The 14,863-nt window shown below is 39.9% G+C and overlaps 1 protein-coding gene across 2 annotated transcripts; it reads right to left on the reverse strand.

Moving 5' to 3' along the window:
* Positions 1-161: 161 nt before the first annotated feature.
* dixdc1a (DIX domain containing 1a) lies at positions 162-13,812 on the reverse strand. Of its 2 annotated transcripts, none has more exons than XM_074679403.1 (16): positions 13,491-13,812; positions 13,210-13,388; positions 7,566-7,723; positions 7,307-7,452; positions 4,431-4,520; positions 4,125-4,178; positions 3,979-4,029; positions 3,622-3,726; positions 3,445-3,498; positions 3,260-3,349; positions 3,057-3,134; positions 1,359-1,520; positions 1,171-1,237; positions 888-996; positions 540-648; positions 162-299 (listed from the first exon to the last, which is right to left on the reverse strand). In XM_074679403.1, exons 2-16 carry the CDS (start codon positions 13,230-13,232, stop codon positions 216-218), a joined length of 1,380 nt encoding a protein of 459 aa, XP_074535504.1. In that variant the 5' UTR covers positions 13,233-13,388; positions 13,491-13,812; the 3' UTR covers positions 162-215. The 2 variants fall into 2 exon arrangements, with proteins under 2 accessions (XP_074535504.1, XP_074535503.1); XM_074679402.1 differs by having other exon boundaries at positions 3,260-3,352; positions 13,491-13,810.
* Positions 13,813-14,863: the final 1,051 nt, after the last annotated feature.

Genomic DNA, 14,863 nt, shown 5'->3' on the forward strand with positions numbered 1-14,863 from the left:
CCATTCCTTTCATAAATTAAAGTGTCAAGTCTAATTCTTTTATGAAACATTCATTTTTAAAGCATGAGTTTGTTTTGAAATGTGTTAAATTGATTGGTCCCAGTTGAGTGTAGCATAGCTTTTCTCTGTTATGGCATCACAAGTATTGTTTTCAGTGGATTCCTGGTCCAGTGGGAACTACTGAGGTCTGTAGTGGTGATCTCTGGTTTCCAGCTCTACCTCCTCTCTCCGTGATCCTCCTCCACCCACGCTACAATCTTCCCCTCCCAGCCAGGCACCACTGCTCCATCCTGGAACACCTGAACAGCAAACATCCCGCATTTACATACCTAAGAAAAAACTCACATCTATAACGCACAGAGGTGCGGCCAGTGTTATTGAATTCTCTGAGATGGAAATGAGTCCTCCTGCAGTGTTTTGAAGTACTGTGCAGCCACGGCTATTATTAGCATATCCTGCTCTATAACTGGCATTTCATATTTGGCTTCAGATGATGATGTGAAAAGAAGTAGGGGCTGTAATTTCACTCCCACACCTACCTCCTCTTTTACTGTGCCAAACTCTGGGTCGAGGGCCTTGAAGTGGTATCTGAAACTGCCTTGTCTGTCCACAGCAGCCTTGAAATCTCGCAATGTCACCTCACCCAGCCTGTAAAAAGCACACTGTCAGTCATGATCTCAGCCCACACACACCCACACAGGCATTAAGCTTGTCTAGGATTGATGTTAAACCAGCACAGACACTAACGCATGTGTGTAAGGCTCTAGTAATGCCAGATTAAAGCCATATTTTCCCTGCAGTTTGTTTAAAATTTTCACACATTGCATAAAAAGAGAGGAGACAATTATGCTGTGGCATAAATGCCACATGGAGTGTTTTATTTTCACCTTTTCGGGATGTTGATCAGAAACGGTGTGAGGGAGCGATCAGTGAAGTAAAGCACTTTAGTCGAGACAGCTGTGTCCAACCCTGGGCTGCTGTGCGAGTGTGCCATTTCTGAGAATGAAAACAAAAACTGAAAAACAAGAGTCTGAAACAGCTCCATCTTCAGCCAGTAATGCCCTCTCCACAGCAGTGTGACTGAATGGCACAATTTGATTTAACAGCCAGACTAGAGATACTGCAGAGGATGACAAATCCCAAACAAAACAAAGTCTTTGTTTGTCTCACTTGAGCTGGGCGGCCAGGAGTCACGGTCTGTGGAGTTGGCTCTGCGTCCTGGAGATTTAAATTCCTCCTAGAAGGGGAAACAAAACCTGATGGTAAATAGTGAAATGTCACCTGCTATTGACGCACAGCTCATCAGGTGACAGATGTGATGATACACTGTGTGTCTCCATGTGTGTGTGAGTTTATACCCCTCTGTCCTGTCTGCGCTGGGTGTCCACAGAGTGTAAGCGGTCCATGAGTGAAGCCACGCCCTGTTCAAGGGTGTCCAGGGTGTGATGTTGGGGGTCATGGCCGGAGAAGCTGTCCCTCAAACTTCGCAGGGCTTCTCTGACTAACTGCAGCTCTTCTCCCTGTCAGAAAAGTATTGTAGAAGCCATGAGCCCAGTTTCATCAAGAAGAGAAAAAAATAAATACATTGGCACCCACTGTGGTCAAACGTTAGCTTATGGCTGAATTTGCTCTTTACATTTGCTAGTGACGTTCTCTATGAAAAAGCTCATCCTGCCCTTAGTTTTATCTGAAAATGTAACTTTTTCTTCAGATGTATGAAAAGTTTTTGTTTATTCAGTGTGCTGTTAATTGACCTGTCTGTCACCTCATACTCTGCAGCAGTTGTCTCAGCCATAGTAGTCAATATTCTGGCTGATGGTCTCCCTAGCTTTCTTATATCAGAAAGAGGCATCAAAATCAATTTCAGTCTGTAATTTATAACAACCCTAAAAAAATTGGAAGCTTTGAAATTTGGTTAACAGTTATACTTTTTTTTTCAAACTCTACTAAGGACGTAAATTAAGTATTGTCCAGTTTTATACAGTGCCCAGCTTTCACCTTGCAGTATATAAATTGTGTCTGTAATTATGTATACATTTTACAATTTTCTGTCAAGTGCATAAACAAAACTGAAGTCTGTCTAGTGACTTCTCACTAAACTACATTTGGACTGTGCATGGGCTACTTCTATAAAGCTAAAGCTCTGCAGATTTTGCAGACACTCAACAACTCTTAGAGCTGACGTATTTAAGTGAGAGTATTTGCCGTGGTCTAAAAATGTGCTTGGTGAACATAAAAGGTTAAAAGAGTCTTAAAAATGTCTTAAAAAAAGATCCTGAAAAAAAAATCCTAAAATCCAGATCCTGATCCTGCCATAAAAACACCCTGATACATTTCCCTTAAAATGCCCCCTGATGGAGAACATTTACCTAGCAAGGAAGCACTCCTGTAAGTCAGTAAATAAGCACAAGCATGTTTAATGACATCTGGACAATATTTTCCAGAAATGAAGAAATTAAGAATAAATATGTCAGCAAAAGCTGCTGGCCCTCTGTCATTTCCACAACATCACAAGTGTCTCTCTAAGCAAAAAGTTTGAACACCCTGAACTTTAAGTGACATATTTAGTCTTTTCAGTCCTTACAGCAGCTCTAAATGTTTGACTAATTGGTTTTCCAAAAATTTTAGCCAGAGTTAAAATCATGAGTTGTGTTTTGCATTTTGAAGTAGTTCATAATTCGAGCAAAGTATATGACTTAGTAGATGAATATTTTATGTATCCCCATCTTGAAATTCCATATCATAGTGTTTAATTTATATTCAATACCTCTAACAGACTACATCTTTATTTCAGTATCTAAAGTATCTTATCATTTTCACCACATTTGTAATGATATCACTTCCAGTGCTGCTGTTTTGATCTAAAACCGTGACTTAAAATATCAGACTCTGGTCTCTAGCATTTCATAGTTGAGATAATAAACTACAGCTTACATTTAAATTTTGACTCGCTATGACTTTTCTTTTCAAATATCTGAGCTCCAGTACAAATCCATCAGAGTCCAGACATCAAAAAGCTCAGTGCTGATCAAAGAGACACAGAAGGATGTACGAACCGGTGCACTGTGCTTGAATGCAGGCGGGGAAGTTGAAGCCACTGAGTTGCTGAAACTGCTGCTTTCATTCCTGAATGACTGCAAAGGAAGAAAACAAGAATGTAAATATTTAAACAGCTGATTTTTTAATGCATTTTATATGGTACATCTTACATTCAAACATACATTGTTGAATCTATGTGAAGTATGCCATAATCCCTTACCCTTCCTCGACTAACTTCATGTGCTTTATGTTGAGCCTCGTCGAGCTTTTGCTGCTGCTGCTGCAGTATTCTGTCCTTTCTCCCCAGCTGCTGCTGTTGTGACAAGAAAGATGGATGACAGAAGTCTGTACACACATTTATATCTCCAGAGAGTGCACCAAAGTGTAAATAATTAAAGAAGGTACCTCATATTCACTGAGGAATTTGTTCCTTTCGCTCAGCTTGTGTTTAAGCTCTGCCTGAAAACAGGAACATCAGCACAATAAACAAATGGCACCTCGCTCTCGCACACACACCTGCATGCATGGGTCAAGAAGGTGAAGTTTTTTAGAGTGTCAAATGGAAATAATGACTCGTCTCACATTTTCCCCTTCCAGCTGATCTTTTGCCATGTTGCTCCTCAGTAGTTCCTGCTTGAGCTGCAGCACGGCGTCCTCCTGCACTGCCAGGCGCTGCTGCAGAGCATCCTAATGAGAGAGGCAGGGAGATCAAAGAAACGTCCAAAGGGGACCTGAATACAGATACAGCAGCATCCACCTGTCCACTAGACGGCAAACACCCACCTCCAAACTTCATTATGCTTCATAAGACTCACAAAATACAGGATGTGTGAGTACTAGAAAGTGCAGAATCATGAGTTTGAGCTGGAGAGGAGTGGATTGAATTGTATCCTATAATCCGCTTTAATTCTCACTCAAAGGACAAAACCAGAGATTTACCTTGATGGCCTGAAGGTGGCGTGCCTCCTGTTTGTGTCTCAGAAGCTCCCTCTAAGAGCCACACAAATGGACAGATACATTAGAAAGAGGGACTCTTTGCTCAGCAGCTCATCTATATTAAACCTAATTACATTTTCTTACTGTACCTTGAGATCAAGGGCTTCTTCCACGCTTTGGTCCAGACGACTGCGGATTAGAACCTTCAAAGGGAGAGAGGGTATGAGCGGCGTAATTAGAGAATGGAAAAATGTCAGGATGTATGAGGAGGCAGTGGGGCTGCATGACAACGGGCGAGCAGATCAGAGGAATTCAATAAGGCTCTGCTGTAGCTGCTCTGAAGAGGAGTGACGGCTGCAAACATCATCACAACAGACGGTCTGACACTGACACTTCACACACAGCGCACAGAGAACTTGTTAGCTTCTCAAGTTAGCAGAGAGAGGGCACCGTACCAGCTGCTGCTCAGCGTTCGCCCGGTTATCTCCGAAGCTCACAGATCCATCCTGGTCCTCCTCAGGGAGGGAGCCATGGAGCAGCAAAGCCTTAGGACATAGACACACACACACGCACGCTAGTATATAGAGACACAGTGTAAAGGCTTGTGAGCATACTTGTTAAAAATACATGAGAGAGGGCCCAGATTGATTTCTGTTTTATTTTTAAAAGACAGTTTTGGATTTTTATACTTGGCTTAAATGGAGATAAAACATTCACAGACTTCAGAATACAACCACAAACATATTCAAATTAAAAAGTCATGGCCTGACTTATCAAATCTAAAACAGGGTGAGCCAATATTGGACAGTGAAGTCAATTATCTTTGACTTTTAAATATTATCTAGGTTGCTCAGTTGTTATTGCTTATTAAATTTCATCTCACACTCTTCTTGTCTCTTCGTCTATTTATTCAGAGCTTAATACCAGTCACTACGCTTTTTCAATTCCATTCTCTTTTATTTTCTTACATGTTTAACCAATACTAATCTGCCAAACACAAGAGTCTACATCGCCTTAAAACTTGAGTTCTCTGTTCAGCTTCACTGGTTTGAATGTCTAAACAGAACAGAGATGTGAAGAGGACTGAAAGCAGGGCTTCACAACTCTGAGTCAAATATTAAATAACAAACATTTGGTCACTAATCTGCTCCTTACAGCAATAAATACGAAAGCTGAAGTGTTCAGCTTTGCACATAAACACTTCTGAAGTGGTAGAAACGTGTTGTTCATAAATAACAACAGATGTTTTGGAGTTGGTGGCAAGTTTTTATTTGTGTGTGAAAAGCATAGGCTGTATAATGTATGAACGTAGTCTCCGTGACATCACCAGTTTGTTTATGATATGGAGTTTTCATGCTTATCATTGGCGGGGGCATGTCGGAAATGCTGTTTCAAACCTAGCTTTGTTCAAGTTAGGATGATATAGAGGCAGGCAGCCCACCTGTCAGTCAAGTCAGCCATGCCCTTGTATTGGGAAAACCTTGGAAGTTTAATGACTAAAAATTTCACCTGAACAGTGTGTGACAGTGTGATAGAGAAATGAGCTATTTTGACCCAAGTGTTTTTCAAACCAGGCTGTAAACATGTTGTTTCTGCAGCCAGCCTCAATGAACTCTAAACACAGTGGACACTCAACGAACTGCAATTTTTAGCGCCTCTGCACAGCCTTCATATTTTGAGACCAGAAGTTGCTGCTTGGTGTGTGTACACACTAACAAGCCAGTTAACATATCCAGGTACTGTTATAGTCCTGCCAGATTCAGAGCGCCTGGGTTTGGCACTCTGAGGAGACAAAAGTCCAGCATTTTTCTGGCTCTCTTTCTCTTCCTCTAATGGCCTCATCTCAGCCAGGTACTGGATGTTTTTCTGTTGTTTGGCTTTGCTTTACAACACCGCACTTTAAACTTCAACATGTAACACATATATTTTAACAACACTAGTTTAACTGATAAAGGCGCTCCATGTCTTTTGTTATACAACATTATTACAGTGCATATGCCATTATACATACACTTCAGTATTTTTCATAGCCTGTGTCTTGATGCCTCACATGTTTATTTTCAATTGTGCTCTGTTAAATTTTAGTCGCTCTATCACTAACATTGTAATATTTCACTGAATACAAGATGGCTTATTTTATGTGAAAACATTGTGGTTGTCATCAAAATAATAAACTAAATATCGAAAGAATATTCTGTTAGATGAACACCTAGGATAAGATGAGAAGAGAAAAGAAAAGAAAAGAAATACTTTTATTGGTCCCCGGGAAAATTCTTTTGTTACAGCACCTCACAGCAAGACTCTGAGGAGTATGGCGATGTACATTCAAAAATAAAATGGAATTAAACAAAACAATTTTAGTTCTTTGTTGAAAACTAATTGAAATACTCAGAAATTCAGAATTTTAACCCTGGAGTGTTATTGGAGGGCATAACAAAAACTCTCTACTATGAATTTTTTTCGTTTTGGAAGGTGTGCAGAACTTACCAAATGTAGTCCCCCTGGCTCAATAAAGGATTAAAGGTAAAGAAATAAAGTATAAAATCTAGATTTAAGAAGTTCCATACATTTCTATGCATGTGTTGTTATTATTATTGCATCCAGGAGCTAAAATACATATAGTTTGTATCACAATGACATGGTGATGTAAATTGCTGCAAGAGTGGACATGAAAAGTCCTGAGTGACCTTAAATAGTAATATATGTGTATGCAGTGTATATGGAACTCAAACATATTTCCTATCAAGACATGAAAAGTACAGTGTAGAGGATAGGAATATGTTAATCTCTGCAAGAAATGTAAACAGCTACCTACACTGTCTTTTGGGTTCAATCATTGCAAACTTATAGTGATTCACATAACATCCAAACAGTGGTAGATCTGTTTCTTGATGCAACAGTGAAAGAATTGAGATCAAGTAGTCCATCTGTTCAGTTAAAACATTGCTTATCATATTAAAAGGGACAACACATATCTACTGAGTCATTATGATGATAATCAAGTCCAATCAGGTACCCAAAGGATGTTACATTTCCTGTCTTTGCTGAAAGTCTCAACAGAGCAAATCAGCAAAACAGTAACCCTGTTGGCATGATAATGAAACTGAAATGTATTTAACTTTGTTATATTTGTTTAATCTAAATTCATTCCTCATACTTGTTTTTCACAATTGAATCGTTGTTATTTGCTGCCAAGCATGAAGGAACCTTTTTAAAACCTCGCTGGATGTTGTTTTTGTGCTCTCAGCTCCCTCTCTGTGTTTATGGTCTGTTTACCCTCAGTCAATGTATTCATACAGTTTGTTTTCAGTGGTTAACCAGCAGGACTTACCTGTAGGCAGAACACCATCCTCCTGGCCTCCTGCATCTCCTTCTCCAGCTGCTCTTGGTGGGCGTCCAGCTGCTCCTCCCAGGGCTTCTCCTCCTCCTGCCCATCCTGCCCGAGGGAGGGACACAATCCACACAGAGATACCTCCTCTGAAAAAGAAGCGACAGAGTGAAAGGAAAGGATGAGGCAACAGAGGGGTTCTTTTATTTGCAGGGATTCATTCGCAACTTGCTTTACTAGACTTGATGTGCAGCCAACCGACCTGCGACTGATTTCTTCTCTGTCAGCTCGGATTTGTCATCCCGAGGTTCCCCCTGGTCCTCAGACTGATCGTGGAGTGTTTCCTCTTTGGGGGTGTCAGTGGCCTGGGTGATAACATACTCCTCTTTGGGGGAGTGAGCAGGGCTGGCTGAGCTGAGGCTGAAACAGATGGCAGGCACAGGCAGGAGTGAGTGTTTTGCATCTCCTGCCAAACAAATGGCAATAAATAAACCCAACCACATAAAATGGAGATGTACGCTTAAATAACTCTCTAAGGAGCATAAAAATGTGAATTAATCCCATCTGGGCTAAATATTTTAAACCATATCCGCTTTGAACAAGTAAAGCCCATAGGAACACAACCTATCACACAGACTGTTTAAGGAAATTTATGATAACACAAGACGGAGCAGGATTGAAACCTGCTCAGTGAATACACAGAGGGAGCAGGAATGCACACAGCTCTGTCATTTTTCTCACAGGAAATTCTTGACATAGTTTGCTCCCCCTCCAGCCATAATTTTAAAACATCTTCCTGCTATGATTTCTGAACTCCAGTTCTGCTTCTCTGACTATGCATTTTGTGTTTTCTAAGAGCATCTCAGGCAGCCCAAGGTCACGCCGGCTGTCATCTTCACTCCTCTGTGTTTATGGAAATAGTTTACAGCCACTCTGACCTGTGACCTATGGCATTATGCATGGTCCTTTAACTGGGGAGTTCCTCCTTTTTTGCTTCTGTGTCTGCCTGGGAAAACAAGCATGCGTCTGTGGAAACAGATCTTAACTTCTTTTCCAGGGAGAGAAGAGAAAAGTATCACAATAAATCACCCTGCTCCTCAGGCCAAGAAACTAAGAGGGGAAAAAATAACTCTGGACCATACTAACAGTGGGATAAATCTGTGTTTACAAACCAAGAAATCCCTCTGAGGGATTCACGATCTAACATGTTACTTCCTTACAGACACTGCAAGATTAGATTGTAGCTAATTTGTTTATCTAGTAGCATGACTGAGCATGAGAAAATACAGCAGACAGTAAACACTAACCCTCATATTACCCGTCAAATCGCTTCATAGCCTCTTAATGGTATAAAAGTGCAGATAATCCTGTGACTGCCTGCACATCAATTCTAAATCCGATGCACAAAAAAAGACAGTGATCTTGCTTGCAGCTCTGTGGGACTATTCTTAGGAGAAATATTGTGAGAGTTTCATTATGGTCATTTCTGGTTCAAACTGTGGTTGAGATTGCCAAAAAAAAAAATAAAGGGGTGGATTTTTCAGACACAGTTTGAAGGAAAAATATGCTACACCACTGCAGGAGCAGCTATGTTAAAATTGAAGAAAAGTGTCCTGCCCTAATTTTTCTTATACTTTAGCTGACTGAATGAGGAAAGTGCATATTATTTGACCACAGCTACAACTCTACATAAGTATAAATACATATGCTGACTTTAACACAACTGCTTATTTTTATTCATAGTTGAAGCAACTTTGACCCCTAAAGCATGTGCTGCCTATAAGAAGGTTACAGTCTTCTTCAAAGTAGTTGGTGTCTTGACTATGAGCTTCATTTCCTGTCTCTCCTCAGCTGTCCTACCAATTAAGGTGAAAAAATCCCAAAACACTACTTTGAATTTTATCTGCAGGACACTTTGCAACCTGTCTACACTGAAAAAACTGATAACTAAGTGTCTATGTCTTATTTTTAGAAAAAAAAAAAAAAGTCTTATTAGACTTTAGATATGAGCCATGTTCACCTGACAAATCGAGAAGCTATTAACACAAATAGTACACATGAGATGCTTGGAAAGAGTAAAAAAAAAAATTCCCAATGTAGAAAGAAAAATAGCTTTATTAGTTTCTTGTATTAATATCTTGAAGTAGCTCATCTAGACATTTTTTTCACTAAAAAGAAGACACAAACACCTGCTCAGACTTCATTTTTGCAGTGTACAGCCTGCAGGTACTCGCCTTGTACCTCATGACAGCTGTGATAGTTTTTAACCCCCTGTGACACTGAAAGGAAAAAAGAAGTAAAGATAATGGATGGATGCAACAAGATGGGAGAGAAGAAGGCCAATGTTCTGCATGAGCACATGACTGGTTTGTTCTTAACTAATGTTGGAGGACATTTTTATATCTTAATTAAAGGTTAAATGGTTACATAAATCCTGATGTGTGAAGTTAATTAGCTCCAGGAATGGGTCCCTCTGACAGACAGACAAGGGGGAGATTGGGGGGCACCACAAGGGTGATCTGATTTGCCTCACAGAATCAAAAATGCAAAAATTATGTGAAATTCAACCTTTTTGACTGATGTAATAGCCAGCCCATAGTTTTCTCATTATTTAAAATGCAACTACTGGCAGCAGGTCTGTAAGTTTTTTCAAATTATCAAACATAGGAATACTTTTTTAAGATACCCTATTGTTAGTATTTAAAGTAGGTATGATTAATTCAAATAGTGAGGGTAAATAAATGCTAGTTATTCATGTATTTATGTGCGAAAAACATCATGTTTCCCCTGCATAAGCCAATGCTCAAGCAGGTCCACAGATGACCCCATTTGTCTAATTTTAGTCCTACTGAACGGTTGAAAAAAGAAAACAAACACTGCTGGGAGCTAAGATGCTTTGAAAGTCTTTTTTAGTGTTTTATTCTTAAGGATGAAAATGGTTTAGTATTTTTTCTAGACTGTTTGAAGCAGATCTGAATCTCTTGAGGCCATGAAGTGAAGCGTTGTATATCAGCTTACATCATGAAGTTTAAAGCTCTTTTACAGATGTTGCCACCACCAACATCCTAACCTTCCCCAGCATTGAGCTACAGTCAAGTTTAAGACCCAAATGAAGCTTCAAGCAGACTTAAATTACTTGAAAATTGTCTGACCACACTCTCAAAGTGACAAACTTTGGACACTTTCTTCCTCCTAGATTGTCAGGAAAAGTAATTGCAGCCGGTCACATCAGCCGAGCGTCTCATCAGATGCTGCTGTGATTATCCCAAAGTCTTCCTGCAAAGGGATCAAAGTAGCAGCCTGAAGCCGATCTTGTCACTGCATATGATGACATCATCTAGATATCCCCTGTCATTGTCTCAGGGTGCATCAGGACAGTGAACTAACAAATTTGCTTTAGACACTCGCTGCTAAACTGTTGTACAAAAAGAACAAACACAAAGGCTGCAGATAGATGTGGAACATATGGGTTAGCCACAGATTAGGGCTGGGATTTGCGTGAGATGAGCTTCAAAGCCACAGATTAACAGTATTTGATCAGCAGGGTTGGAAAGTTGTCCAGGATGTCGTACCGGTACTCTGAATTTCCATTTCTTTTTCAAACTTGTTTTACTTCTTTACTCTGTTTGGCAGTGAAAATTCTCTTTTTTTCACTTCATTAAGAAACTGGCAATAGTGTCTACAATAAAAATCATGGGAAAACTTATAAACTTATTTAACATAATAAATCAATAAAGACTCAAATAGACTCAGTATTAACTCTTATAATAGTGCTGTATGCCTCCGGTTTCTTGTCTGTTTTGTGACTTTTTTTCTTAGCAATTCCTCTGACAAATGATGACACACTAAACTTTTTGAGTCTTTCTATTTTAATAAAGATTTGAACGTTTAATGGATTAAATCTTTAGGAACAAAAAATGTAAACTGGCGAAAAGATTAGAGACGATATCCTAGATTAACCTTGCTACCTCCAAGGTTGAAAATGACACATTTGGAGGTCCATCTTTTGAGCATTGTTAAGTAGAAGGACTTTGCCCAAATAAAACAAAACTGAAGAAGGTCTCACAAAAACCAAACACGTTATACTGATGTAACTCTGAGTTCTTTCAAAACCGGTTTGAAGTCTCACCTGTTTACATAAGAGAATAATGCAGAAAAAAATTTAAACAAGCCAATTGAACTCAAAACAAAGTAACATAAAATCATCATCAACAAAAGCCTAACAAGCAGAAAAAGTTACACTGCAGGGTTGTGTGATTAAAAAACGATTTGGAAATAATTTGTTATATATATTAATAAAAATCAAACAAAAACTTGTCAGTCTTCAACTTGGCTATCAAAAACAAAACCTTTGATAAGTTTAAGTAACAAACTAGGGTCACAGATGTTTTATCAAATTTGTTTGTTAAGCATTACAATTTCAGGAATGCTTATCGTGACTATATATTAGGGATTAACCGATTATGGGCCGGGCCAATTATTGGGGCCGATATTTGGCATTTTGGGGCATATCAGCATCGGCTTTTTTTTTAATCCAATGGCCAATATGAAACGCATTCAAAACCTTGTTGTTTTGGCTCTGATGCTTCTCTGCACAGAATTTCTCACTGTCTACACTACAGGAGCCCTGGATGGTCATTTTAAATCTGTCATGTAAAACCAAACATAAAGTTAATTCAACTGCAATACATGCCTGTAAAAGACAGCACAAACTCAATTCTGTCCAGTTTTATTGCAGTTGCATAGAACTTTTGGAAAGCTTTATTTACTGTAGAAAAATGTAGGTATTTATTTTTTTAAGTTTTCATTTAACTTGATAAAACATGCTGCTCAGCGTGGGAGCTGTTTAATAAACATATGGTTGAAGGCGCTTGATTGCAGTTAAGTGTTGGAGTTCAATTTTTTTATGCCAATATTTTCACTTTGACTGCAAATTGATATCAGCTTCAAATATTGGTTATCGGCCTCCTTTTTTAAATTACTTTCACATTTATTCTTTCACTGATTTTTTTGTGTTTTTGGTCAACAAGCCGGTAAAGATCAGAGCAAACAAGAAAAATAAAAGTCTAAACAGAAGGTCTAAATATAAAGATTCCATTATTTAACCAAAAATGTACAGCAGGGAGTTGTATCATTAAAAACAGATTTTGTCAAGCACAGATATTTCATTGGATGTTTAAGCATTCAACTTTAATGTGTAGCTGCAAAAGATGTCCTCTGTGACTGATGAAACTTTCATGTTTTTGTGAGACTATTTTCCATTTTGTGGCAGTTTTTGAAAAGTCAGTCTAATTTAAATCACCTTTGAAATTCCTTGTGCTATTATAAATAAGCGTTCCTCTCTTTTCTTGGGAATTGCTCAGTACCAAGCACATAAACAATCTCAACTTTGACCAGGTCATTTAAAAGACTTATATTCAAGCTACCTTCCTCCTCTGTAGTTGGATGATCTGGTAAACGCTGAACAAACTTCTGCAAAAGTTACAAGTTTTTGTAACACACAGCACAAAATTAGGTACCATTAAAGAGCAAACTCTTCAAATATGACTCAAAATTGCACATTTTTAGTCATGAAATGGATGAGCAGGTAATGGGAGTTAGATTGTGGTTGCTAGGCAATAGCAGCTGAGCCTTCACAGACTCACACAGAGACACACCCACACCTCCTGCTCTGTAAACACAGAACAATAACCTGCACAGTTACAGCATCAGAGGGACATTGTTGTGGTGAAATTGATTACTAACACTAACACAGAGACAGGTATGCTGGACATAATGAATAACACGTTAAGCCTCCTGAATAGTAGGCCTGCTGTGTTGTATAACTACCACTGATGCGATGCAGACAAAAATAGCAGCCCGGAGCGCCATGAATGTTAAAACCATCATAAAAAATCAGCTCTTACCATTTCATCTGTTTGGCTCCCATGCTGCTGTATACCGGCTTATCCTCCCATACAGTCAGAGTCCAGCATCTGGGTGATGCTCTGCTCCTCAGTCAGGACCATCGCCCAAACACAGCCAGAGGCAGCAGGGAGGGGAGCAGCCCTGGGAGCAACAACACGAGGAGCCTCCACGTCGCACACTGTGTTCAATCAGAAATAACAGCACGTTCAAATCCTCTCCAGCTGCATATTCTCAAAAAACATAAAGCTGAAAATCCCTGAACCCTTCCCCTAAATCATACCGGCTCAGGTCGTGTCAGGCAGCGAGAGAGAGAAACAGAGAAAGAGAAACAGAGAGGGAGGGTTGGTGCTCAGCAACACCAGCTACTGAAGTCTGCCTGGTTTCTCATTGCACACACCAGCTCCCATTCACGAACACAATGTTTTTTGTTCCTAGCGCGCAAGAACTGATGCAGCTCTCGTGCATCCTTTCACCCTTTTTTCTCCTCCATCGGTCTGTTTGCATTTATTCCCTCAGCCCTCCCTCCCCCTTTCCCTCTCTGTCCCTTGTGCTCGGTCGCTCAGGCTTTGTATCAGTCCTTCCTTCTTTCCTGAGCGAGGATGTCAGACATGGCTCTGTCTGGGTGTGTTTACCCTCCCCCTCCTCTTTCCCTCTCTCCTTCATTCCTCCTCCCTCCTTTCCCCTCTGTTCTCTCCTTTCACAAGGAGGAGGAGGGATTCTTCCTCCTTCCTTCTCTTCCCCCCTGGCTTTTTTTTGTTGCTGCACTGTAAGCCACTGCAGCTAAAATAAGAAAGCTCACATATGGTCTGAAAAAGAGAGGCTGCATGTGTGGAGATTGGTGATGACAAAATCACAGCCTTGCATAACAACCAAAACAACAGCATACCACACAAGCTCTAACACATGATCAGTTAATGATATATTTACACAGAAACAGGGGTCTTATTTCCAAAGAAAGCAAAGTGTTTATGGATCGCACACATAAGCCTACAATTACTGCTGTTTTTCCCATACCATCCATTGTATGTTTTTGTAAAAGGCAATCAGCCACTTTAGTGTGACAGGAAGCCTTTAGAAAAGTTTGCTTTTCAAAGACTGCACCAAAACATCAGCGCCGTCAAAGTGTAAAAAGTGTCAGGTTTATAATAGAAGCAGCAGGGAACAGAAACAAAAGGTTTCCCCTGAGATGTGCAGCTGGAGAGTAAAGTGCTCTGTTGAAAAGCATTTTTGGTTAAGCACTCTGTCATTAAGCTGTTAGAAATGTTGCTGGAGTCATCATGTGAAATTGGTCTCCATGTAGCCCGACAGACTGACACTGTCTTACACTCTGGATGAGCACCATCAGCAGGCGCTCCAATGAACTATCGAACCAGGAAGTGGTAATGAACAGCCACTTACATGACCACAACACTAATACAGCTTTACACACACACACACACACACATACACACACAAACACACACACACACATGCAAACACACACCGACACACAGGCAATTAGACCAAACAACAGGGGCAAAGCTCAGTCACATGGCATGTCAAAAAAACTGAGAGAACAGTTGATGGCGACAGTTAAGTTTCCAGTTTTTTATGATTGGGTAAACAAACAAACAAACAAACAAAACTAGAAATTTATCAGCACTTAACACTTAA

This window comes from Halichoeres trimaculatus, unplaced genomic scaffold (genome assembly GCF_033239565.1).
Source record: "Halichoeres trimaculatus isolate MK-OKI-2021-1 unplaced genomic scaffold, fHalTri1.1 fHalTri1_scaffold_9, whole genome shotgun sequence".
Classification (NCBI taxonomy): domain Eukaryota; kingdom Metazoa; phylum Chordata; class Actinopteri; order Labriformes; family Labridae; genus Halichoeres; species Halichoeres trimaculatus.

What these genes read in the sequence shown, in the direction of transcription:
- dixdc1a (XM_074679402.1), bottom strand. Translation starts at nt 13,232, where the DNA reads ATGGGAGCCAAACAGATGAAATG. An exon ending in AGAGAAGAAATCAGTCGCAG is followed by an intron (nt 7,453 to 7,565) that starts GTCGGTTGGCTG and finishes CTTCTTTTTCAG; the next exon opens with AGGAGGTATCTCTGTGTGGA. An exon ending in CGAACGCTGAGCAGCAGCTG is followed by an intron (nt 4,179 to 4,430) that starts GTACGGTGCCCT and finishes CTCCCTTTGAAG; the next exon opens with GTTCTAATCCGCAGTCGTCT.